General features: G+C 43.5%; 1 protein-coding gene across 2 annotated transcripts in view; it reads left to right on the top strand.

Annotated features, from left to right (window-relative positions):
- Nucleotides 1-27,591, top strand: part of HECTD4 (HECT domain E3 ubiquitin protein ligase 4) — a 336,354-nt gene that overhangs the window by 303,567 nt on the left and 5,196 nt on the right. For both annotated transcript variants that reach the window (XM_069754771.1, XM_069754778.1), the window contains exons 65-72: nt 11,206-11,309; nt 11,395-11,518; nt 11,665-11,855; nt 14,759-14,905; nt 15,308-15,427; nt 22,932-23,087; nt 23,359-23,462; nt 27,293-27,514. In XM_069754771.1, the coding sequence (XP_069610872.1) occupies nt 11,206-11,309; nt 11,395-11,518; nt 11,665-11,855; nt 14,759-14,905; nt 15,308-15,427; nt 22,932-23,087; nt 23,359-23,462; nt 27,293-27,514 (1,168 nt within the window). The remainder of the gene's footprint in view (nt 1-11,205; nt 11,310-11,394; nt 11,519-11,664; nt 11,856-14,758; nt 14,906-15,307; nt 15,428-22,931; nt 23,088-23,358; nt 23,463-27,292; nt 27,515-27,591) is intronic.

Raw genomic sequence — 27,591 nt, forward strand, 5'->3', positions numbered from 1 at the left:
AGAGAAACGAGGATGGAACCCAGAATTGCAGAAAAATGGCGAAACCAAGGTAGCCGAGCTGGCCCGATTATTAAGGGCGAACTCAGCCAAAGGCAAAAAGGACACCCAGTCATCCTGATCGGCAGAAACAAAGCATCTCAGATATGTTTCCAAGGTCTGATTGGTTCGTTCGGTCTGGCCATTAGTCTGAGGATGGAAAGCCGAGGAAAAAGACAAGTCAATGCCCATCCTACCACAAAAGGCTCGCCAAAACCTTGAAACAAACTGGGAACCTCTGTCAGAAACGATATTCTCTGGAATGCCATGTAAACAACCACATGCTGGAAGAACAATGGCACCAAATCAGAGGAGGAAGGCAATTTAGACAAGGGTACCAGATGGACCATCTTAGAAAAGCGATCACAGACCACCCAAATGACTGACATCTTTTGAGAAACGGGAAGATCAGAAATAAAATCCATAGAGATATGTGTCCAAGGCCTCTTCGGGACCGGCAAGGGCAAAAGCAACCCACTGGCACGAGAACAGCAGGGCTTAGCCCGAGCACAAATCCCACAGGACTGCACAAAAACACGCACATCCCGCGACAGAGACGGCCACCAAAAGGATCTAGCCACCAACTCTCTGGTACCAAAGATTCCAGGATGACCAGCCAACACCGAACAATGAACCTCAGAGATAACTTTATTGGTCCACCTATCAGGGACAAACAGTCTCTCCGCTGGACAACGATCAGGTTTATTAGCCTGAAATTTTTGCAGCACCCGCCGCAAATCAGGGGAGATGGCAGACACAATTACTCCTTCCTTGAGGATACCCGCCGGCTCAGACAAACCCGGAGAGTCGGGCACAAAACTCCTAGACAGAGCATCCGCCTTCACATTTTTAGAGCCCGGAAGGTACAAAATCACAAAGTCAAAACGGGCAAAAAACAGCGACCAACGAGCCTGTCTAGGATTCAACCGCTTAGCAGACTCAAGATAAGTCAAGTTCTTATGATCAGTCAATACCACCAGGCGATGCTTAGCTCCTTCAAGCCAATGACGCCACTCCTCGAATGCCCACTTCATGGCCAGCAACTCTCGGTTGCCCACATCATAATTTCGCTCAGCAGGCGAAAACTTCCTGGAAAAAAATGCGCATGGTTTCATCACTGAGCAATCAGAACCTCTCTGCGACAAAACAGCCCCTGCTCCAATCTCAGAAGCATCAACCTCGACCTGGAACGGAAGAGAAACATCTGGTTGACACAACACAGGGGCAGAAGAAAAACGACGCTTCAAGTCTTGAAAAGCTTCCACAGCAGCAGAAGACCAATTGACCAAATCAGCACCCTTCTTGGTCAAATCGGTCAATGGTTTGGCAATACTAGAAAAATTGCAGATGAAGCGACGATAAAAATTAGCAAAGCCCAGGAACTTTTGCAGACTTTTCAGAGATGTCGGCTGAGTCCAATCATGGATGGCTTGGACCTTAACAGGATCCATCTCGATAGTAGAAGGGGAAAAGATGAACCCCAAAAATGAAACCTTCTGCACACCAAAGAGACACTTTGATCCCTTCACAAACAAAGAATTAGCACGCAGGACCTGAAAAACTGTTCTGACCTGCTTCACATGAGACTCCCAATCATCCGAGAAGATCAAAATGTCATCCAATTACACAATCAGGAATTTATCCAGGTACTCTCGGAAGATGTCATGCATAAAGGACTGAAACACTGATGGAGCATTGGCAAGTCCGAATGGCATTACTAGATACTCAAAATGACCCTCGGGCGTATTAAATGCAGTTTTCCATTCATCTCCTCGCCTGATTCGCACCAGATTATACGCACCACGAAGATCTATCTTGGTGAACCAACTAGCCCCCTTAATCCGAGCAAACAAATCAGATAACAATGGCAAGGGGTACTGAAATTTAACCGTGATCTTATTTAGAAGGCGGTAATCTATACAAGGTCTCAGCGAACCATCCTTCTTGGCTACAAAAAAGAACCCTGCTCCTAATGGTGACGATGACGGACGAATATGCCCCTTCTCCAGGGATTCCTTCACATAACTGCGCATAGCGGCGTGCTCAGGCACGGATAAATTAAACAGTCGACCTTTTGGGAATTTACTACCAGGAATCAAATTGATAGCACAATCACAATCCCTATGCGGAGGTAGGGCATCGGACTTGGGCTCATCAAATACATCCCGGTAATCGGACAAGAACTCTGGAACCTCAGAAGCGGTGGATGACGAAATTGACAGAAATGGAACATCACCATGTACCCCCTGACAACCCCAGCTGGACACCGACATGGATTTCCAATCTAATACTGGATTATGGGCTTGTAGCCATGGCAACCCCAACACGACCACATCATGCAGATTATGCAACACCAGAAAACGAATAACCTCCTGATGTGCAGGAGCCATGCACATGGTCAGCTGGGTCCAGTATTGAGGCTTATTCTTGGCCAAAGGCGTGGCATCAATTCCTCTCAATGGAATAGGACACTGCAAGGGCTCTAAGAGAAACCCACAACGCTTAGCATACTCCAAGTCCATCAAATTCAGGGCAGCGCCTGAATCCACAAATGCCATGACAGAATACGATGACAAAGAGCAGATCAAGGTAACGGACAGAAGAAATTTTGACTGTACCGTACCAATGGTGGCAGACCTAGCGAACCGCTTAGTGCGCTTAGGACAATCAGAGATAGCATGAGTGGAATCACCACAGTAGAAACACAGCCCATTCAGACGTCTGTGTTCTTGCCGTTCAACTCTGGTCAAAGTCCTATCGCACTGCATAGGCTCAGGTTTAAGCTCAGGTAATACCGCCAAATGGTGCACAGATTTACGCTCACGTAAGCGTCGACCGATCTGAATGGCCAAAGACATAGACTCATTCAAACCAGCAGGCATAGGAAATCCCACCATGACATCCTTAAGGGCTTCATAGAGACCCTTTCTGAACATAGCTGCCAGCGCAGATTCATTCCATTGAGTGAGCACGGACCACTTTCTAAATTTCTGACAATATACCTCTATCTCATCCTGACCCTGACAAAGAGCCAGCAAATTTTTCTCTGCCTGATCCACTGAATTAGGTTCATCGTACAGCAATCTGAGCGCCAGGAAAAACGCATAGATATTACTCAATGCAGGATCTCCTGGCGCAAGAGAAAATGCCCAGTCCTGAGGGTCGCCGCGCAAAAAAGAAATAACAATCAAAACCTGTTGAACTGGATCACCAGAGGAGCGAGGTTTCAAGGCCAGAAATAATTTACAATTATTTTTGAAACTCAGAAACTTAGTTCTATCTCCAAAAAACAAATCAGGAATAGGAATTCTTGGTTCCAACATAGCTTTCTGATCAATAGTGTCTTGAATCTTTTGTACTCTTGCCGAGAGCTGATCCACAAATGAAGACAGACTTCTAATGTCCATCGCTACACCTATGTACTGAACCACCCAAATGTCTAGGGGAAAAAAAAAGCAAAACACAGTGCAAAGAAAAAAAAATGGTCTCAGAACTTCTTTTTTCCCTCTATTGAGAATCATTAGTACTTTTGGCTTCCTGTACTGTTATGAAAGGCAATTCAGTACTACAATGGACATAGCGGTCAGAGCACATACAGTGATCTGACAATAACCCAAAATCATAGAACGAGCTCTGAGACGTGGGAACTCTGCAGACCGCAATCCCTAATCCTCTCCAAACAACACTAGAGGCAGCCGTGGATTGCGCCTAACTCTGCCTATGCAACTCGGCACAGCCTGAGAAACTAACTAGCCTGAAGATAGAAAATAAGCCTACCTTGCCTCAGAGAAATACCCCAAAGGAAAAGGCAGCCCCCCACATATAATGACTGTGAGTTAAGAAGAAAAGACAAACGTAGAGATGAAATAGATTCAGCAAAGTGAGGCCCGACTTTCTTAACAGATCGAGGATAGAAAAGGTAACTTTGCGGTCTACACAAAACCCTAAAGAAAACCACGCAAAGGGGGCAAAAAGACCCTCCGTACCGAACTAACAGCACGGAGGTACACCCTTTGCGTCCCAGAGCTACCAGCAACAAATTAGACAAGCTGGACAGAAAAAATAGCAAACAAATAGCAAAGAAGAACTTAGCTATGCAGAGCAGCAGGCCACAGGAATGATCCAGGGAAAAGCAAGTCCAACACTGGAACATTGACAGGAAGCCAGGATCAAAGCATTAGGTGGAGTTAAGTAGAGAAGCACCTAACGACCTCACCAGATCACCTGAGGGAGGAAACTCAGAAGCCGCAGTACCACTTCCCTCCACCAACAGAAGCTCACAGAGAGAATCAGCCGAAGTACCACTTGTGACCACAGGAGGGAGCTCTGCCACAGAATTCACAACAGGCTCCTTAAAGAAACAAATACGCAAACATATTTCTGATTTGAATAGCGCTACTGCGGTTAACATGTCTGCAGCGTTTGTACATTTCCGTAATGTGCACTATAGTGATGCTTTTACATTGTCTTTCTATGGTATAGAAAAAGTCCACAAACCTATAAGGGGAGGGGGGAATTAAAGAAAAAAATTCTTAACATTCTTAAATTCCTTTTGGATCTTTAAATTGCAGACAAGGATACCACTAGGTTTATATATGAAAGCTGGGTTTAAATCCAAGAAAAATAGTAGAATGAATAGCGATTGGATAAAACGTAACCTTTAATAGGTATAGATAAAAATATGGTAAACATGCAACATGTAAACAGGGGAGGGAAAACCCTTGTGCCTATGTGACCCTAACCAACACAGAAAGGGGAAGAAGAAAAAAAAAACAAAACAAAAAGATGCTGACAGTGCCGTACACACCTATCACTGTTGAGTTGACAACCCAATGCGCTGTTAAGTTGTACAACTAACTATTGGTATATTACAACAGCAGGTATAGTGCTAAGTGCTGTAAGCACACCTATAATGTACCCTATAGGTTGTGTATAGTACATAGATATGTTTATCTTGATGTACCGTAGGTATGTTCACATAAATATCAAACCCCACAATACTGGTCATGTGCCCCGGTTACTTCATCTGTACGATCCAAATGTGACCCACTCATTTCCTATTTCCATTGATTATTTAACATAGGCATATAGCCGTGTTCACTGATCATGACCCTTAGGGCTCCAACGTAGCCAGATTGTGTGAATGTTACCTTTAAACGGTACCATGTGCATTAGGTGCCATAAACAACTGTCAGTACTCTAGCAGCATATAAGAGGCATATAGTCTCCAAGACGTACAATTGTTATTTCATTTGAGTGACCCTATCCCCAACCAGGAAGGCACAGGCCCCTTTACAGATCTTAGAAATGAGTTCCAAGATGCCCCCACCAATGGGCGATCTTGGATCCATTGATATTTTCCTTAACTTGGTCACTGAGGACATCATGAAATTACCAGAAAACAAAAGGAGAGGACGATTCAACCTGTCCAGAGGTGAAATGGCATGTCTTTGCAAACTAGAAAAAGATCACAGTATCACAATAAAACCCTCCGATAAAGGGGGAAATGTGGTAATCCTGAACACTGCTGATTACCGTGCAATGTGCCTTTAACTATTGGACAGGAAGGATGAACATAAGGTTTTGAGCCATAATCCAATGGGTCCCTTTTTGTCCGAGCTGAGCACCATCGTTGAGAGAGGTTTCATAGATGGGGTGGTGGGGAACGAGGAGAGAGATTTCCTTATACCAAAAAATCCAGTCATCCCCACATTTTGTCTCCCCAAAATACACAAAGGTACGACCCCCCTCAAAGGAAGGCCCATAGTCTCCGGCAACAACAGCCTCACAGAAAGACTAGGGATATATGTGGATAAGATTCTTAAACCCTTTGTGAACGCGCTGAACTCCTATGTACGGGACACCACCGACCTTTTGGGCAAATTAGATGGGATTTATCTGGAAGATGACATATTAGCCAGTATAGACGTGGAGGCGCTATACTCATCTATCCCACATGACAAAGGGCTGCTGGCGGTGAACTATTATCTCAGTACCAGGGGCACACAATACGATAGACACAACAAATTTGTATTGGAGGCCTTGGAATTTTGTCTCACCAGAAATGTGTTCATATTTGACCGTAAGTACTTCCACCAGCTCAGGGGCACTGCGATGGGTAGCCCCTGTGCGCCTTTGTATGCAAATCTGCTCCTGAGCTGGTGGAAGGAAATAATGGTCTTTGGAGACCATGCCTCAGGTCCTGATGAGAGGATAGTACTATGGCTTAGGTACATCGATGACGTGCTGGTCATCTGGAGAGGGGGCATTGGTGAATTTGTAGAGGGCCTGAATGTGAACAATATTGGCCTTCATTTTACACACGAGGCCAGCCCAACAAAATTGGCGTTCCTGGATATCTGTATAGAAAGAGACCGTAATGGGGCAATTTCCACCAAGACCCATAGAAAAGATACGGCCACCAACTCCCTTCTTCGGTGGGAGAGTAATCATCCCGTCCCACTGAAGAGAGGGATTCCTAAGGGCCAGTACTTAAGAATTCGGAGGAATTGCTCAAATCAGAGCTCTTTCCAGGAACAAGCCAATGATCTCCGCGGCAGGTTTCTGGATAGGGGTTACCCTGAGGGAGTATTGAAGAAGGCCTACAAAGAAAGGATCTACTAACACCCAGAATAAAGCCAGAAAACGACACGTCTATTCGGTTTATCACAACGTACTGTAATGGGGCTAATGATATCAGAGACATTTTTCAGAGACATTGGCCAATCCTCTTGATGGACAGAGACATCAAGAGTCATGTGTCATCGTACCGACAAATCACTTACCGGAAAGGGAGATCTTTGGGGGACAGGTTGGTCCACAGCCATTATGATCCAAAAATCAATCTGAATCCACATCTGGACCATATTAAAGGCTGTTTCAGGTGTGGCAACTGTAAGGCCTGCGCTTCCATCCTGACCACTAAAAAATTCTCAAGTAATGTAACAGGCACCTCTTACTCCATTCGACACTTCATTAACTGTCGCACAAAAGGCGTAATTTATAAAGCCAAATGCGAGTGTGGCATGGAGTATGTGGGAAAAACTAAGCGAGAGGTCCGGAAAAGGGTATGCAAGCCCCTTCGAGACATCATTAACAAGAGAGAAACACCGGTCGCAACCCACATGAACTCCTTCCACCAGGGTGACCCTAAAAAGAATACCTTTGTGGAAATAGACAAAATTGCACCCCCGGTAAGAGGAGGGGAGTGGGACAAGTCAATACTTCAAAAAGAAAGCAGGTGGATTTTTTATCTAAAAACGGTCCAACCATTGGAACTGAACGAATCACAGCCCTACAACTGCTTCTTATAGATTGTCCTAGTCTCCATAACCTCCCTTTATACACCAAACATGCCTTCAATGAGGCAACAGGGACGACTAGGGAGGGAAAGCCGTCGAGGAGTGGGGGCGCCAAGACGTAAGGTTTTAGGGTGCCAACCCCCGCGTCAGGCAGGACCACAGATATGTCTTATCTTACCCAGGCACATATACCCAACCCACTTGTTCTTTACATTAAGTAATATCCTCCGAACATCCATACATCTTTCTCCCCTGCCTGTCCTAACTAGGGACAGATAGGTAGGGATAGTCTACGTTGAGTGGGGGCGCCACATGCGCAGGGTCTTCTAGGGTGCCAACCTCCGCGTCAGGCAGGATCTCAGGAAGATAGTGTATCAGGAAAGGGCATAATAGGGCGCCTTCTTTCATTCCTTTCATTTATAAGGTCCTGCCGTTGGTGGTGTCCCGTATCTCTCCCTATACCTAATGGGTGTGTCTTTGGCATGTACCCCTCCATATTATAAATCATTCCATTTTCTCTCCTCCTTCCCCATAGTTCCTGTTGTTTGTGGGGTTCATCTCGATGGGTGCTGAACGTAATTCTATCATTACACCATACCTGACCTGATGTCTTGCCGCAACAACCAATCCTTTTGGGGGTCCATATACAACATTTACATGTTGCATAGGGGATTACATCTGGCCTCACCGGGCCTTTAAGTAATGTGTCTACATGAGTAGTCTGAAAAATACCAGACCATATCAGTGGGTGGATAGGACAGCGTTAAAACGAATTTGTCCATCCATTTAAGTGCGGTGTATTAGCTTTGTCCATCTTATACATTGGTGCACAGATTAAAATACACTTGCACACTCTGTGACAGGTCCTCAGTGGGCGTTACACTAAATATACCTCCGGTATGGAGCTTTACTGGTACTGTGCCGGACGGCGCATGATTGCGGAGTGGAGCGCTTAGCATTCCATCTCCATGGCACCCAGCGCTTCTCAGTCCGTACGAGCGCTCCGCAAAACCGGAAGTAGCGGGCAAAGCACAGGAAGCGCATCACACGCCAGGGGCGGAACCTCACAGGCGCTCCTTTGTGCTTGTAACTATTAATAGCACAGAAGCGGGGAGACCTGTAAAGTGGCAGCCATAGGTCCTCATACTCCCCTGATGAGTCCTAACGGACTGAAAGCGTCGGGAGACGCCAATTCCAACAGAGGCTTTCTCACCCTTTGAGAGACAGGATGATTCTCTCCACCATCGGGTGAGATCTATCCATTTAATTGTACTTTATGCAAAAAGTGGCACGGACTAGTGACAACGAAGATTGCTCTAAAAGTACTTCGACCGCACCAATATAAACAAGGGGGATGCTCATGAATATTGTTCTTGGGGCAGCGTGGTCCCAGTCTTATTTGACATGGTGATACTGGTTTCGGTCAAGCTTTGACTAATTGCCTCTTATATGCTGCTAGAGTACTGACAGTTGTTTATGGCACCTAATGCACATGGTACCGTTTAAAGGTAACATTCACACAATCTGGCTACATTGGAGCCCTAAGGGTCATGATCAGTGAACACTGCTATATGCCTATGATAAACAATGGAAATAGGAAATGAGTGGGTCACATTTGGATCGTACAGATGAAGTAACCGGGGCACATGACCAGTATTGTGGGGTTTGATGTTTATGTGAACATACCTACGGTACATCAAGATAAACATATCTATGTACTATACACAACCTATAGGGTACATTATAGGTGTGCTTACAGCACTTAGCACTATACCTGCTGTTGTAATATACCAATAGTTAGTTGTACAACTTAACAGCGCATTGGGTTGTCAACTCAACAGTGATAGGTGTGTACGGCACTGTCAGCATCTTTTTGTTTTGTTTTTTTTTTCTTCTTCCCCTTTCTGTGTTGGTTAGGGTCACATAGGCACAAGGGTTTTCCCTCCCCTGTTTACATGTTGTATGTTTACCATATTTTTATCTATACCTATTAAAGGTTACGTTTCATCCAATCACTATTCATTCTACTATTTTTCTTGGATGATAGACTGTGATTGAGACGTGACTGTCAAAACACATTGGTCCTGTTCACATCCATGGCCTGTCTTATGTACAGAACTTTTTAATCCAAATAATGAAAAGAGGAACCTGAGGTTACTACAGAATAAATATCAGAATCACAAACCACACACTTGTGGGTATGCAGGCCAGCTGAGAGAAAAAGTGTGTCACCAAAAATGTCAAACCAATAATTTTATTTTTAAACCAGATAAACACAACACAAATATATAAAAACAAATAAAAACCCAAACAGAAAGCCCATACAAGGACTAACTATCCTCCTCCACTGTGTTTGCTGGGAATAAAATAAATGATAAATAAAACATGCACCGGGATAGCAAGAGAATACCGAGAATCCGAAAATATTTCCACAAAGGCTTAGTATAAACCTGTGGGGAAATTCAAAAAACAGAGATGCCTAAAACATTGAAAATAGATAGCAGCTTAGAAAAAGCGAAAATATTCTCGGCGCTGTGCCCCCCAGGTAGGGCTCTCGGAGCTGTGCCTCCCAGGTAGGGCTCTCGGAGCTGTGTCTCCCAGGTAGGGCTCTCGGAGCTGTGCCTCCCAGGTAGGGCTCTCGGAGCTGTGCCTCCCAGGTAGGGCTCTCGGAGCTGTGCCTCCCAGGTAGGGCTCCCGGAGCTGTGCCTCCCAGGTAGGGCTCTCGGAGCTGTGCCTCCCAGGTAGGGCTCTCGGAGCTGTGCCTCCCAGGTAGGGCTCTCGGAGCTGTGCCTCCCAGGTAGGGCTCTCGGAGCTGTGCCTCCCAGGTAGGGCTCTCGGAGCTGTCGGAGCTGTGCCCCCCGGTTAGGGCTCTCGGAGCTGTGCCACTGCCTGTGAGATGCTATGTAAAGTGGTGTGGAGGTGCTGGCACCAACCCCTCTGCTAAGTTCTAGCTGCATCCTACCACACCCAACACTTGCAAGAGGGGGTGGCGCCAGCACAGTGGAGAGCGGTTTGTGGTAGGCTGGATTTGGGCCACAGGGCTTGAGTTTAACACTTGAGCTTTAAATGAGGTCTTCATCTGTTTCTTCCTGTAAACATAATGTAAAGTGGAGTTCATAAAATTTTGTTTTGTTGCTTTTTTTTTTTTTAACCTGTTTTGCTTCGTTCATGATAGATCAGTAGAGAGACGCTGGAAGTGGTAGTAAACATCTGAGCAGTTCCAATGCCAAAAACACTCGGCTGGTTTTCTTTTCTGCACTTATTCTTTTGAACATGATTTTTTATCTAATAAAATGTAATATTTTATAACATAAAGGATTTACATTTTTTGATGACAATGAAGTGTTGCTGAGCTACTGAATGTGAGATACTTCTAATTCACTCTAGATACTCCAAAGTATTCATGTACAATACTCTTTTACCCCACTAAAAAGGATTTTTAAAGGCTAGCTCTACTTTTATTAGATGTCCTGAGGCAAAAAAAACTGAGCTGCCTTTCCCAGGAAAAATACTAGAATTGAAAGTGAAAAGTCTTTGAGTGTCCATGTGGAGTTGCACGCGGTGAAGGCTGCTACCCAAGCAGTAGAGGAAAGTTCTTTCCAAAGAGCTTATTACATCACAAGGGGTGCAGCAATAGGCTGATGGGCATCACTACAGTACCTCTGCTATTGATAATATTGTAAACGGTGCCTTTATTCTGCCAAGTGTTGAAAAACCTATCCTAAATTTCAAAGTGGCAATTTTAAATTTGGAAATGACTTGAGATTGCAGCGTTCTAATAAGTGGTTTATTGTTGGAGAACCTCTTTAAATTTAACTTACGGCACATTTTGGTATAAAATTAAGAAAAATGTTCTAATTTTTTACAGAACTGCCTTAAGTGAAAAGAAGCCAACTGTGAAGCCAAAATCTCCCGATAAAAATCGGCCGGACGAAAAAGATCCTGATAAATCTCCAACTAAGAAGCAAGAAAGTATGTTCCATCTTTATGGATTTGGCCCTGGATATTGTGTATTGTGTTCGTTATTTAATCCATGGGTCTTCGTGCCATTGTTTAGTTGCAGAGGAGAAGTTCCTAACACTAGATGGATTCCAAAAATTTGTGGTTGACAAAGCTAAACAAGACATAAGAAGCATCTGGAGGGCAATTTTGTCATGTGGATATGATCTCCACTACGAAAGGTACGAACTGGTGCAATCTTTAATTAAATCTTTAACCTTAAATAATGTCTATTGGTTTTTTAAACACCTTTTAGATGAGGTTCCATGCATTTTCAATTCTTTGGTGAAACAAGCGGAGTAGTTGTTTGTTTGTTTTTTTAATCTAGGTGTGCCTGCATTGATACACGACATGCTCAGAAATCTAGTAGAAAATGGACACTTGAAATGGATGTGGCTCTGGTTCAGTATATCAACCGGCTGTGCCGTCACCTTGCAATAACTCCAGCCCGGCTACACCCTCATGAGGTGTACTTGGATATGTCTGACACTGCTGATCCCAGAGTGTCTTGTCTTCTGAGTAGGTGGTTTCTTACTTCTATGTCCTAACTTGTCTCTGTACAGAGTGAGATTGTACCTATTAACCCATTCTCGCTGCCGCAAATTTTAATTATTGCGCTTTTATTTTTTAATCTTCTCCTAAGAGGAAAAAGACATACTTTCCGTTGGTGTAAGGCAGGGGTCCCCAACTCCAGCCCTCAAGGCCCACCAACATGTCATGTTTTCAGGATTTCCTTAGTCTTGCCCAGGTAATAATTGCATCACCTGTGCAATGCAAAGGAAATCCTGAAAACATGACCTGTTGGTGGGCCTTGAGGACTGGAGTTGGGGACCTCTGGTGTAAGGCACCTTTCACACATCAGTTTTTTGCCATCAGTCGCAATCCGTCGTATTTTGAAAAAAAAACTGATTTGTCGCAGATTGTGAAAAAGTGTCATGACAGATCAGTTTTTTCAACAGATCCGACTAGGAGGGCTGGCTAAAGGAAGCTAAAAAAAATCGGGGCATGCTCAGTTAAAAAAAACAGAATCCGTTGCCGGATTCCGTCATTTGATGGAACCGGTGCCCATAGGCTTCCATTCTAATAAACAATGGATGCGACGGATCCGTCTCTGTCCTTTTTTTCGACGGAGACAAAAAACTTTACTTTATCCGTTGTCTCCGGCCACCGGATAGACAATTTTCGACGGATCCGGCGATCGGCAGATGATACGTGAGGCCATCCGTCGCTAATACAAGTCTATGAGAAAAAAACGGATCCGGCAAATGATGGATGAAGCGTGAGGCCATCCATCGCAATCCTTGGCTAATACAAGTCTATGAGAAAAAAACAGATCCGGCGGCATCAGACACTGGATTCGTTTTTTTACAATTCGACGGATTGCGTCTGATTGCAAAAGACTGATGTGTGAAAGCAGCCTAAGGCTTCTTTCACACTTCCGTCTTTTCAGATCTGTCGCAATGCGTCGTTTTGGAAAAAAAACGGATCCTGCAAATGTGCCCACATGATCCGTTTTTTTCCCACAGACTTGTATTAGCGACGGATGGCCACACGTTGCATCCGTCGTGCGACGGATCAGTCGTGTTTTGGCGGACTGTCGTCTGGAAAAAAACGTTCAATGTAACTTTTTTGTCTGCATCAGGAAATAGTGTCGCGACGGATCCTGCGGCATACGTCGTTGAATAGAAGTCTATGGACGTAGGATCCGTCGCACACTGGAATCCAGCGACGGATACCGCTTTTCCCCTCTGAGCATGCCCGGAAGGATTTTCAGATCTGGAAAAACTCTCTCTCTCTCTTTTTCCATTGACCAATACAAACGACGCATCCGTCATTTAACAGGACCCGTCGCACACGTTTTTTACTATTTTCATGACGTCCGTCGATACCTCATTTCACTGCACTACACAGTGGGCGTGCGCTAGCGATGTGCCGTCATTGAGTGATGGACCGTGGGACGCGGGCTGCAGCATTTCCGGGTCCGTCACTGCTAGCGCAGATAGAGCATCTGCTAGCTCTATCTGCGCTAGCGCGATGGCACATCGGCACTTGCGTTAACAGCAGCCCGTTAACGCATGTGTTGAACGGGCTGTTGTTAACGCAATGTGAACCTGGCCTAAGTATTAAAAAGAAAATTTCAAAATAAAAAATAAACAAATTTTGAGACCCAGAACTTTTTTTAATTTTTTGACCAATAGCTGTGAGTTTTATTGATACCATTTTAGGATACATACAATATTTTGATCCCTTTTTTATTAGATTTTTTTTAAGGAGCTGCGGGGACCAAAACCCACGTTTCTAGTGTTTTCACGTTTTTTCTTTTCACAGTGTGTAATCATATAGGTTAATTATTTTTATATTCTGATTGGACTTTTTTGTCTGTTTTTCTATATATAAATAGGGTGCGTTTTAATTTTTATATATATAATTTGTTATTTTTATTACTTTTTCAGTCCCTTTAGGGACTTGCACATGCAATTGTTTCTTGTTCTGTATATTGCAATACTGCTGTAGGCTTTCAGTATGGAGTATACAGTAGCGAGGTTTCTTGCGAAGACTGGTGCACGTGCACACCGGCAATCATGTTATGAAAATACTGCTGTCAGTGAATGATTGATTGACAGTGTCATTTAAATGTTTTAAGAGTATCGATTGGAGCATGATCCTGTCGCTGCGGTTACAGGCAGATGCCAATGGTTTGACACATGGCACGTTCAGGGTATGGTGCGAGCTCTGCGCCTAAGCCCACTTCGTACAATAATTACTTCCATCTTAAACATTTATGACCAAGATTTTGACTAGGTCTGTTTTGTTTTATGTATAGATTCAATTTAAAGATATGATAGGTGCTATATTCCACATTAGGCAACTTTAGACATGTATATAACTGCGCCAAACCAAGATCTAGATTCCCCATTAATATTGTTATGATAGTGGTTATTCATATTGCAAGACTTCTAATCTGCCGTGGACAGAACTGTGAAATATTTATCTCAAGATGTTATGTTCAATAGGGTGACATTGTGGAGGCGGGGGAAGAGGGACTGGGTCCCTTTCATTGTTGAGTTGTTGTTTTTTTACTGTTGTGATAAAAAAAAAGAATTGTAATAAAAAAAAGTTTGATTTTAAAATAACATTTATAACAAATCCATTGTCCTCCCTGGATTTAATGCTCAGATCTATCAGTAATTTCCATAGATTGCAATTGGATGCCAGTGCATCCACTCCCTTGTGGAAGTGTAGCAGGTGTCTCCATTTTCCCAGTAGGCGAGGGCCCCAAGGGTATTTATAGCATATCCTGTATAATGATAAGGATATGGAAAACCCCTTAAACAGCGCAAGTCTTTCTAGATACAAACCATGTATGTATCACAATAAATGCATGTCATTTAATTTGCTTTTAAATGTCTTGTCACTCTCAGATGTGCCCATTGAGAGTTTTCGACTCCGGTTTGCCCTTCTTCAGTCACTGAACACCACTCTAGAAACCTTTTTCCTGCCTCTTGTGGAGTTACGGCAGACAGACATGTATATGCACAGCATTGCTGCTTTACTACAACAAGCAAAAGGTGCGAGAATATTTTAATGCTGAACTGTGAAGTGAAAACTGTTGCTTGCATTTTGCCTCTTTACGGGAAACTATTGTGCTAAGGCCTATACTTCTAGCTCAGTCCCGGATCTGCTGATATTTTTATTTTGCCTTTCAGCCTAGCATTAGAGAAATGTTTTAGGAGTTAAAGATGCTGGGTTTTGTTTTCAAGATCATTGCTGTATGTATGTTTTTCTGTAAGATCAGACTAGACAGATGTATCTTCAGTGGCCTTCACCACAGTTTTCAGCGGGATGTCCCCATCATTTTATTTTTTACATTACTATGATTACTGTGGGAGCAATCGGATTCATTGTCTAAGTTACAAATTATCTAATGTGGTAGTGTGTGTTAATACCTTTCTTGTATGTTCTGAAAATAGGACTGATCTTCTATGATACAAAAGTAACTGTGATGAATCGGGTGTTAAATGCAACTGTGCAGAGGACTGCTGACCATGCTGCACCTGAGATCAGCCTCGATCCCTTGGAAATTGTAGGAGGTAAATGGATTCATTTGTACATCTGAGAGGGCAAATATTGTTTAAAGCCCACTGAGCATGTTACAAAGAAAAACTAGATATCTAGAGGTATGCCCAGTCAAAAAACTAGTTAGTTTTTTTGACTGGGCATACCTCTAGATATCTAGTTATAATGTTAGAAGGGCTTTTTCCTAACATTTTTTCTAGTCATTTTAGTATATTAATATTTACATCGACTAGTCAGATAGAGGGCTACTATCTTTTGGTTTGCTCTCTTTTTGCATTTTTTTAAGCCCTGTTTTTCCTAGGCAATAAAATTATAAGGAATATAATCCCGCTGTTGGGATTTTTTTATCATATTTCTTGAATAAAGGTTATATTTTATTAGGGGTAGTTTTCTTTATAAGCTGTTAATTATTTGCCCTTGCACATATTGAGTTGTAAGTATAATTCACACTGAGCATGTAGTAAGACGAATGCTTATTTAGTAGTGACAAACCTCTGCAGAACACTGAGAGCTTTTGAATATAGATTGTGTGATCCGATTAACAGGACCCGAATCGGTGGCTACATCGTTAATCTGTGACTGCTGAACAGGAACACTGCAAATCACTTCTTAAGGTATAGTTACACTAAACGACTTACCAACGATCACGACCAGCGATACGACCTGGCCGTTATCATTGGTAAGTCGTTGTGTGGTCGCTGGGGAGCTGTCACACAGACAGCTCTCTCCAACGACCAACGATCAGGGGAAAGACTTCGGCATTGTTGAAACTGTCTTCAACGATGCCGAAGTCCCCCTGCAGCACCCGGGTAACCAGGGTAAACATCGGGTTACTAAGTGCAGGGCCACGCTTAGGAACCCGATATTTACCCTGGTTACCATTGTAAAAGTAAAAAAAAAAACACTACATACTCACATTCTGATGTCTGTCACGTCCCCCGCCGGCGTCCACAGGGTTAAAACTGCTTTCGGCAAGAGCGCTGCTAATGCACGCGCTGCTGCCGAGAGTCTCCCTGCACTGACTGTGTCAGCGCCGGCCGTAAAGCAGAGCACAGCGGTGACGTCACCGCTGTGCTCTGCTTTACGGCCGGCGCTGACACAGTGGACGCCGGGGGACGTGACAGACATCAGAATGTGAGTATGTAGTTTTTTTGTTTTTACTTTTACAATGGTAACCAGGGTAAATATCAGGTTACTAAGCGCGGCCCTGCGCTTAGTAACACGATATTTACCCTGGTTACAAGTTATATCGTTAACGATATCGTTATGTGTGATGGTACCTTTACTTGTTGGAATCCACAGATCCTCTTTTGATTAACTAGCCTGGCATTATATCATCTTTGACATTGTGCCAGGCTGGGCTAATCAAAAGAAGGTCCATGGATGCTAGCAGGTAGGAGGCGGTTCTGAGGCCTACCATTTTACAGATTATCATCCCTAGTTTTGTCATATAAAGTCTTTTATAACTCATGCATGTGCTACAATGGTTTTTAGTGCACCATGAAGTAATTATTAAGCCTGAATTGGAAAATAAGTCCTTCATATTAAAAGTAACGTTTTACCACGGCTGACAGCCAAATATTCTAATATCTCCCATTATTTATAAGACAGAAGTGGAATACACAGGTTCCCAAAATGGCTACATGAAAGATTATTTTATTTTCTTCAATAAGAGCATCGTTTGCGAGTTCCTGAAATTTTACTATCCCACTAATTGCTGATTATAGGATGTATGCAGGGCCGGACTGACCATCTGGCAATTCTGGCAAATGCCAGAAGGGCCGTTCTGATTGTAGGCTGCTGCATTGTTAACAGAATCTGTGTTTTCAAGACACCCATACTGTTGAGTTGTGACGGAGCACAAAGTCGATGACTCCGTCACTTACCACACCAGGCCACCGGTATCATTAGAAATATTGGTCTTGTAGTAAATCTTGCTTTCCTTTATCCAGGGTAATATATCCAATCTAGTGCTTTGGGACAGCATGGGTCTGTGTGACTTCAAATGCCAGGGCTGAATTTCAGCCCCAGTCCATACCTGGATGTTTGCAAGATGATTGCTAACCACTACTAAATGTGATTTCTCTATCGCTTTATTGGAAGACACCGGAAACCATGGGTGTATGCTGCTGACACTAGGCAAAAAAGTTAACTCCTCCCAGCTGTATATACCCACTAACTGGCAGGAAGTTTAGTATCAGTAGGTTTGTTGTTTTCTTTTAATGTTTTCTTTTTCAGATTGTCTTGTGAGGAAAGGAAATAGTGTGGAATATGTCACTCTGTTATCACCCGCGACCGAGCGAAAAGTGTGGAATATGTCTCACTGTTCCCTCTCAGGTCTGCAAGGCAGGACCTGATCCCCTAACACATCAAGAGAATATACATGTGGATACATGTGTTTTTTCCTGAAGAAGAAGTTATATACTTTGAAACGCGTTGAAATAAACCACCACCTTACCATACTGGGATATACGTCTCCATTCTGTCGGCAGCGCAGAATTTGTCCACTAACTGCCTTTACAGTCAGATGTCTCCAGCAGCAGTCCACTATTTCAGTGAATAGGTAGCCTGACTGTCATCTTCAGGGTGTTTGAAAGTAAAATTCTCTTCTCTGCCTAGGTGCTGCTGAAAGTGGCGTCTCTGGGCCCTCTTTTCCCCATGAGTCTTCATCCTTGTTTGCCAATAATAAGGAGTTTGATGGGGTTTTATCTGAGTGGGCTCACCTGGAGAAGAGATATCAAAGAAGGAAGCATTTGGATATTCTCTGTATCCCTTTCCCCCCAGCTTCCTGAAGACTTGGTCCGAATCCCCTGTTGTGGACCCTTCGGTTTCCAGATTATATGCTAAGACCATTCTCACATATCTGACAGAGCATACCTTAAGGATTCCACTGATAAACACCTTGAGTCTGGCCAAATCTGTCTTTGAATCTGCATGCTCGGTTCTGTTTTCAACCTTCGCTGCCACTGGGGTGTCAAAATCCGAGACGGCTTGGGCTAAGCAATTACGACAGGGCATTCTTGCTGGTGCTCCTTCTGATGATCTGATGGACCTTACTGACTAGATTGCCCTTGCTGTGAAATACCTCCTCTCAGCTTCCTTTATGCTGCCAGCTGCACGGCCCAAGCCCCCAGCAACCTATTATCCATTCGAAGGGTCATAAGGCTAAAAGTTTGGCCCGCAGTCCCAGCTTCCAAAAAGTCCCCTCTCCAGCCTCCCCTTTAAGGGATCTTGTCTATTCTGAGCCAAGCTGCACCAGATTGTTTTCTATGTTACTTGCGGGAAAAGCACCCTGCTTCTTCAACCCAGATGATCCCCTGCTAGGCATAGGCCTTTCCACTTTCGCTCAGGTGAAGGGTTGAACCATAAGGACAATCCATCCAACCTTCAGGAAAAAAGGAGACTTTCAAGATGGCCCCCTCCGGGCGCCCGTGCAACACGCAGAACGGATTGTCCAGAAGTAGATCCAACAGATTCTCTTTCACATGACTAGTTGCTTCCACCTGGGAGCTCTCCCAAGGAGGGTGGACGTCTTGTTTTCTTTCAGGAGATGTGGTTCTCCACAGTCAAAAACCCTTGCGTCACAGAGGTAGTCTCCTCTGGATACAAAATAGTGTACTTCCCTGCCCCCAAATCGTTTTTTCCAGTCCTCTCCCTACCCCCCAACACCCTCCCAATCCCCCCCAAGAAACCCTTTTCTTGTTTCAGGGTTTTTCAAAGCCATTTTATCGCTTCTTCATTTAGGCATCATCGTCACCGTTCCTCCACAAGAGCACTTTATGGGGTCTTATTCAAGTCTTTTTGTGGTCCCGAAGGGTTATGGCTCTGTTTGTCCCATCCTGGATCTCAAGCTCCTGAGCAAACGAGTACATTTGATTCCTTTCACCCAGTTCCATTTCAGACCACGGCAGCTAGCTCTCTTGTCTCAGTGGACCTGCGGATCTCCCTTCCAAGTCGGGTAAACAGTCTCTAGCCTGGTGGCTGTTGTCCACTCTTTCACCGCGGACGTTTATTTCTACTGATCCAGTGGCCGGCCATACAAACAGTTGCCAATCTCCTCGAATGGGGAGCAGTCTTTCGAAACCTCATCAATATCCTCAAGATCAAAGCCATTTGTCAAGCTCTTCTCCACTGGCAGGACCTCCTGACAAGCCTCCCTGTCCACATCCAATTGGGCAGCACAACTGCTGTAGTGTACATAAACCAACAAGGAGGAACTCTGAGACGTTCGTCCCTAATGGAAATTTCTCGGATCCTCACCTAGACGGAGCACAAAGTCCCAGCCATATCTGCAGTTCATATACCTGTAGTAGGCAATTGGGCCACCGACTTTATAAGTTGCAAGAGTCTGGCAGTGGGAGAGTACTCTCTTCACCCATCCGTATTCCCCCAGATCTGTCATCAATGGGGCATCCTTGATGTCGACCTGATGGTATCCAGAATGAGCATCAAGGTTCCCTTGTTAGTTTCCATGACCCCCTCACGCTCAGCTCCAACACTCCGGTGATTCCTTGGTCTCAGTTTGCTCTTCCTTAACTCTTTCCCCTCTTCCCCTTCATCCCAGACTGATCAAAAAGATCAAGGTCGGAAGGCGTTCCTGTCATCCTCGTAGCTCCGAATTGACCAAGAAGTTCTTTGTATGCAGAGGTGGTCAACCTGCTCGTGGACACTGTGGAAGCTTTCAAACCTACGATCCCAGGGTCCTCTCTTCCACCAGAATTATCAGTCTCTCAATTTAACAGCATGGCTGTTTAGGCCGCCATATTGAGAGCTTCAGGTTTTTCGGATCAGGTTATCCAAATGATGATCCAGGCCCGCAAGCCTTCCTCTTTCCGTATCCATCATCGTACCTGTAAGGCCTTTTTCTGATGGTGTGAATCCAATCCCACCACCCCCATGACCTTCTTCCTCCTGTCCCTATTGGTCTTCTTGCAGTCCGGTCTTGCTCTGAGCTCTAAGTGTCAGGTCTCTGCTCTATCAATCCTGTTCGAGAAACACATGGCTTCTTGTATTCGGATCAGGACTTTTCTCCAGGGAGTGGCCCACCTCATCCCCTGGTCCTGGATGTTCTTCAGTGTTCTCACTTTGAGCCTCTTCGGGATATCTCTCTGCTTTTTCTCTCCTGGAAGGTGTCCCTTCAGATGGGTTTCTTAACTGGCAGCTCTCTCCTGCCACACTCCCTTCCTTATTCTCCATCAGGACAAGATACTGCTGGGACCAGCTCCCTCCTTTCTTCCAAAGGTGGTATCATCCTTTCATCTCAATGAAGAAAGGGTGCTTCCTTTTATCCTTCTCCCATTCATCCTTTGGAACAGTCCCTAAACAAGCTGGGCCTCGTTAGAACAGTTTGCATCTACTTTTCCAGGAAATTTCCCTTTAGACACTCTGATTCCCTCTACATAATTCTGAAGGTGTCTGGAAGGGCCTACCAGCATCCAAAGCGACTATCACTTTTTGGATCCAGTTCTTATGCTTCCTAAATTTTTGGACAAAGAACAAAATGCTTTCCCCCGTGGTTACGACTCCACGCAGGCAATGAGGGCTTCATAGGCCATGCGTCACCAGGCATCCGCTCTGCAGGTTCACAGTTTTTCAAAGTTCTACAGAGTTCATAACTATTAATTACACTATTCCGCAATTGGATACTATTTTAGTAAATGGGCACTTCTCGAAGAATTTCATTACACAAAGGAGTGAACCGTAAAGTAATTAGAAAAAATTACAGTTCCACAAAGAGATCCCATAAATTATACATTTATTGATTTACAAACAATTAAAATAAATACACTAACAAAATGTCATGTAGGGGACGCTGCTGAAAAAAACACTGAAACATCCATTGGCAGAAATAGACGGAAAAAGGAGCATTATATATTATGCATTTGTACCTATTAACATGTTTCAAATAATCCATCCATATACATAGTCAGGCATTGCCCATTATATTACTCTTATAGTCATCAATTTCTAAATTGCCTAAAGGTACTATTAGCTATAAATAAAGCCTCCCCCCCCCCCCCCCCCCCAAGTATTATCTCATAAAGTGCTATAGTGCTGCTTATATCCCATATAGATAAAGGGGCTTACGTCTATTAGCCAAACATAACTGATATGAATAATGGCATTACCTTACAAGGATGTGGACGCAATAGGAGTGTTTCACACAGCGTTCCCTCACCCCCACACGCATTTCGCCGTCAGCTTTTTCCGGCGGTGTGACTAGAGTTCATAACTATGCCTTGGCAGATGCCAGCCTGGGCTGGAGGACTCTCCAGGTGGCAGTTGCTCCTTTCCAGACATGAAGGAAATATGCCTACTTCTTTCCTGGTTGTTGTGTTTTTCCACCCTTGGGACTGCTTTGGGACGTCCCATGGTCTTGTGTATCCCACAATGAAGCGATAGAGATGAGAGGATTTTGGATACTCACTGTAAAATGTCTTTCTCTGACCATTCATTGGGGGACATGCGTTTCTATCATAATGTTTTGATGTTATGCTCTATTTGGCTTCTCCTTCTTTCCCACTAACTGAGTTGCATTGTGACAGTTGGTGGGTGTACCCTGCTGAGGAGGAGCCAATTTTTTTGCCCAGCGTCAGCCTCCTAGTGGCAGCAGCATACACCCATCGTCTTGTGTTGTCCAATGAAGGCTCCGAGAAGGAGATTTTACAGTGAGTACCCAAAATGATCTTATTACCTGGTATCAGTCTACCACCCTACCCGTGCCCTCCGCTCCGCTAATGACCTCAGGTTAGCATCCTCAATAATCAGAACCTCCCACTCCCGTCTCCAAGACTTTACACGTGCTGCGCCGATTCTTTGGAATGCACTACCTAGGTTAATACGATTAATCCCCAATCCCCACAGTTTTAAGCGTGCCCTAAAAACTCATTTGTTCAGACTGGCCTACCGCCTCAATGCATTAACCTAACGATCCCTGTGTGGCCTATTTATAATAAAAAAAAAAAAAAAGGTTCCTCGCATCATGTTCTCATACACTTTATGCAGTATTAGCCCTCTGTGTCTGTACTGCTACATACTTAGGCAGGTAACTGGTTCATGCAGCTTTACATGAACACCTGAGCCTTACACTATAGCTGGTCCGAATAACTAAAGCAATTGTTACCATCCACCTCTCGTGTCTCCCCTTTTCCCCATAGTTTGTAAGCTTGCGAGCAGGGCCCTCACTCCTCCTGGTATCTGTTTTGAACTGTATTTCTGTTATGCTGTAATGTCTATTGTCTGTACAAGTCCCCTCTATAATTTGTAAAGCGCTGCGGAATATGTTGGCGCTATATAAATAAAATTATTATTATTATTATTATTTATTACCTCCTGCTTCTTCTGTAACAATTGATAAAGTTAGACTAAAGAAATGTGCCAATGTCTGACGATCAACAGATTGGATTGATGAGACCTTTGGTATATTATGATTTGATGGGACTGAACATCCATTTTCTGCCTTTCTTATGCTTGTGTATTTATGTTCTGGCCTATGAAACATGGTTACTTTTCCCACAGGTGAAATTCGGGGCTCAGAGAACTCTTACTTCTGCCAAGCAGCTCGACAATTGGCATGTATACCCTCCTCCCAACTCTGTGTTAAACTAGCAAGTGGAGGAGACCCAACTTATGCCTTCAATATTCGTTTTACTGGGGAAGAGGTGCATGGAACAAGTGAGTGTTAGGAGGACTTTCTGGTTGAGATAAACATGATCTTCTCCCTTCTTTTTACTTAGGATTCTGACCATTGCTTAATACTTAGGGGAATTTTTCTAAGACTTCCTTTTTCTAGTATATTTGCAAATGAAAGTACACATATTAATAATCACCTATTATTAAAATAGTTTTTCATAAGGACAAATGTTTACTGTGTTATCTTCAAATATCCATCATAGTTAAAAATGGATATAATATGCTTGTATGTAATGCTGGATGTGTTTTCCAGGTGGATCATTCCGGCATTTCCTTTGGCAAGTGTGTAAAGAACTGCAGAGCTCCTGTTTGTCCCTTCTGCTGCTGTGTCCCAGCTCTGCTGTTAATAAGAATAAGGTAACATCAAGCTACTATAGTGAGATGGAAAAAGATCATGACAAGGAATGTGTTCATTTTGTAATGTCCTGTATGACGTCCTGCTGGTATTTCATCTTAATGTTCTAATTCAGATGTAGCCTGTAGGCTCCGATTCATCAAGACTTGCGTGAACAATGCTAGTCTTGATGAGGGGGCATGTTTGACTCAGATGCTCCCGATTCATTTATAGGAGCACTTGCCACTTGTCTTAATAAATCATGCTTGCTTTAAAAGTGGCATGTGCCTCGCCACAAATCTTACTCGCGTCATCGAATGGAGTAAGATTTCGGCGTAAGGTGTGCCACAAATTCTGAATTAGACGATCTGGTGTACCACAACCTTGTCCACCCATTTTGGTGGAGCTGGGTGAAACTGGCTTGAAGATGCTAAAAATCACATTTTTCCACAACCTCGAGTTCGGCCAAAACGTTGTGACTTTTCAAAGTGTTTTGTACTCAAAACTGCTGAATAACACGCTAACTATTTGGGCTTTTCGCATGTCTTAATGAATTATGGGCGTGCATGAGTAAAATGCGCCTAATTCTTTAATACATGCATACTGCTAATGAATTGAGCATATCTTATCACTGGAATGCGCCTCCATGCTTCTCTCCAGAAATCTTACACCAGTCCAGTACTGGAGCAACATTTATGTTGTAAGTTATGTCACCTGTCGCCACACATCATCCCTCCCCACCTCTTCTCTCTTTGGAACTGGACAATTCTTTCTTGTTAATACCAAAAGTCACAATCATTTTTGCCGAACAGTCATCGTAAATGGCACGTTCCCTAAATTATTATTATTTATTGTTACAGCGCCGTTTATTCCATGGCGCTTTACATGTGAGGAGGGGTATACATAATAAAAACAAGTACAATAATCTTAAACAATACAAGTCATAACTGGTACAGGAGGAGAGAGGACCCTGCCCGCGAAGGCTCACAATCTACAAGGGATGGGTGAGAATACAGTAGGCGAGGATAGAGCTGGTCATGCAGCGGTTTGGTCGATCAGTGATTACTGCAGGTTGTAGGCTTGTCGGAAGAGGTGGGTCTTCAGGCTCTTTTTGAAGGTTTCGATGGTAGGCGAGAGTCTGATGTGTTGTGGTAGAGGGTTCCAGAGTAGGGGTGATACGCGAGAGAAATCTTGTATACGATTGTGGGAAGTGGAGATAAGAGGGGAGTAGAGAAGGAGATCTTGTGAGGATCGGAGGTTGCGTGTAGGTAAATACCGGGAGACGAGGTCACAGATGTATGGAGGAGACAGGTTGTGGATGGCTTTGTACGTCATGGTTAGGGTTTTGTACTGGAGTCTCTGGGCAATGGGGAGCCAGTGAAGGGATTGACAGAGGGAAGAGGCCGGGGAATAGCGGGGGGGACAGGTGGATTAGTCGGGCAGCAGAGTTTAGAATAGATTGGAGGGGTGCGAGAGTGTTAGAGAGGAGGCCACAGAGCAGGAGGTTGCAGTAGTCAAGGCGATAGATGATGAGGGCATGCACTAGGGTTTTTGCAGATTCTTGGTTGAGGAATGAACGGATTTGTGAAATATTTTTGAGTTGAAGTCGGCAGGAAGTGGAAAGGGCTTGGATATGTGGTTAAATGGGATATAGTCAGTGGTGGGGTACCACAGGGATCTGTGTTAGGACCGATTATTTTTAACCTCTTTATTAATGATCTACTGGATGGGATTGAGGGTAAAGTGTCAGTCTTTGTTGATGACACAAAACTTTGTGGGATATTCAAATCTGATCTTGACATTACAATATTGCAAAACGGTCAGGATAAGATGTCTGAATGAGCAAACACTTGGCAAATGAGATTTAATGTAGATAAATCTAGACCTATTGCGGCATATACATTAAATAGGAGAGTACTTGGGACTTCAGAACAGGAGAAGGACTTTGGTATTCTGGTTACAAGTAAGTTGATCATTAGTACTCAATGTCAAGGAGCAGCCGCAAAAGCAAACAAGATTTTAGGATGTATAAAAAGAGCAAGAAAATCCCGCGATCCCAACGTATTATTACCCCTTTATAAATCACCAGTGAGGCCACGCCTAGAATATCAGGTCCAGTTTTGGGCTCCAATTTTTTAAAAAGGATATTCAGAAGTTAGAGTCAATTCATAGATTATTACAAGGATGGAAGGCCTCTCATAAGATGAGAGGTTGGAAAAGTTGGGCTTGTTTAGATTAGAAAAAAGATGCCTCAGAGGAGATCTCATTTACATGTATAAAGAAATGTGTGTGGTCAGGATTGGCACATGGTTTATTCCATCCAAGGACCATACTTAGGACCAGGGGGCACTTATTATAGGTGGAAGAAGGCGATTCTGGCAGCTAAATAGGAAAAGGTTCTTTACAGTTAGAGCCGTCAGAATGTTGAATGTGTGATAGTAATGGCAGACACTGTAACAGCTTTAAAAAGGGCTGGATAATTTCCTCAATACACATAACATTGCGGGTTATAGTTAAATTAGTGACTAAATGTACAATTGGTGGAGAAAGGTTGGACTTAATGAACTTGGGTCTTTTTTCAACCTGTGTAACTATGTAACTGAGTTTTGAAAGTTTTCTGACTTTTCAAATTGTTTTCTGTCAGAAATCTGTCAAAAACTGATGAATCAGGGCCTCAATCTGCATGGAAAATGTAGGAAACAGGTAGATGCATTGGATGTTAGTGTTATATTATTTGGTTTAGACTATTCCCACATAAGACTAAATTATTAAAATGGAAGTTCTGCATTGATAAGGCAGGTGAGAATAGGCCTGCACGTACAGTGGGTACGGAAAGTATTCAGACCCCTTTTAAACTTTTCACTCTTTTGTTTCATTGCAGCAATTTGGTAAATTCAAAAAAGTTTTTTCTTTTTTCAATGTACAGTCTGCACCCCATCTTGACTAAAAAAAAAACTGAAATGTAGAAATTTTTGCATATTTATTAAAAAAGAAAAAACTGAAATATCACATATATATCACTGCGCATCACCTGCCCAATACAATCCCAACAGTGAAACATGATGGTGGTGGCAGCATCATGCTATGGGGGTGTTTTTCAGCTGCAGGGACAGGACGACTGGTTGCCATTGAAGGAAACATGAATGCGGCGAAGTAAAGAGATATCCTGGATGAAAACCTCTTCTAGAGTGGTCTGGACCTCAGACTTGGCTGAAGGTTCACCTTCCAAAAAGACAATGACCGTAAGCACACAGCTAAAATAACAAAGGAGTGGCTTCAGAACAACTCTGTGACCATTCTTGACTGGCCCAGCCAGAGCCCTGACCTAAACCCAATTGAGCTTCTCTGGAGAGACCTGAAAATGGCTGTCCACCAACGTTCACCATCCAACCTGACAGAACTGGAGAGGATCTGTAGGGAAGAATGGCAAAGGATCCCCAAATCCAGGTGTGAAAAACTTGTTGCATCATTCCCAAGAAGACTCATGGCTGTACTAGCTCAAAAGAGTGCTTCTACTCAATACTAAGAAAAGGGTCTGAATACTTATGACCATGTGATATTTTAGTTTTTCTTTTTTTTAAGAAATTTGCAATAATTTACTCATTTTTAGTTTTTTTTCAGTCAAGATGGGGTGCACAGTTTACATTAATGAGAAAAAATGAACTTTTGTGAATTTACCAAATGGCTGCAATGAAACAGAGTGAACATTTTAAAAGGGTCTAATTACTTTCTGTACCCACTGTATGATAGTCCTGCCTAAAAGAAAAATAAAACACATATTGTAATCATTGACATAAATGCCCTTTCATAATATATTATGCCCTACCCACCTATGCATGCTTGTGTTTTACAGGGGAAATACCTTCTTACTCCTACCCCTATAACCTATGCAGAGGAGCAGTTGCTCCATTTCTTTGGTCAGCTCCTGGGTATAGCTATCCGAGCCGACGTTCCCCTTCCTCTTGATCTCTTGCCTTGCTTTTGGAAGATGCTTGTGGGAGAACCATTGGATCCTGAAGCTGATCTCTATGAAGCTGATATTCTAACCCACAACTACATCAAGAAGTTTGAAAATGTAAATATCTCACTTTGTGTCTACTTCTTTACATAAGGTGTTTTGTCCCTTCGCTTGTGTCTGCATAGCTTCCACAC

This window comes from Ranitomeya imitator, chromosome 1 (genome assembly GCF_032444005.1).
Source record: "Ranitomeya imitator isolate aRanImi1 chromosome 1, aRanImi1.pri, whole genome shotgun sequence".
In the NCBI taxonomy this organism is placed as follows: domain Eukaryota; kingdom Metazoa; phylum Chordata; class Amphibia; order Anura; family Dendrobatidae; genus Ranitomeya; species Ranitomeya imitator.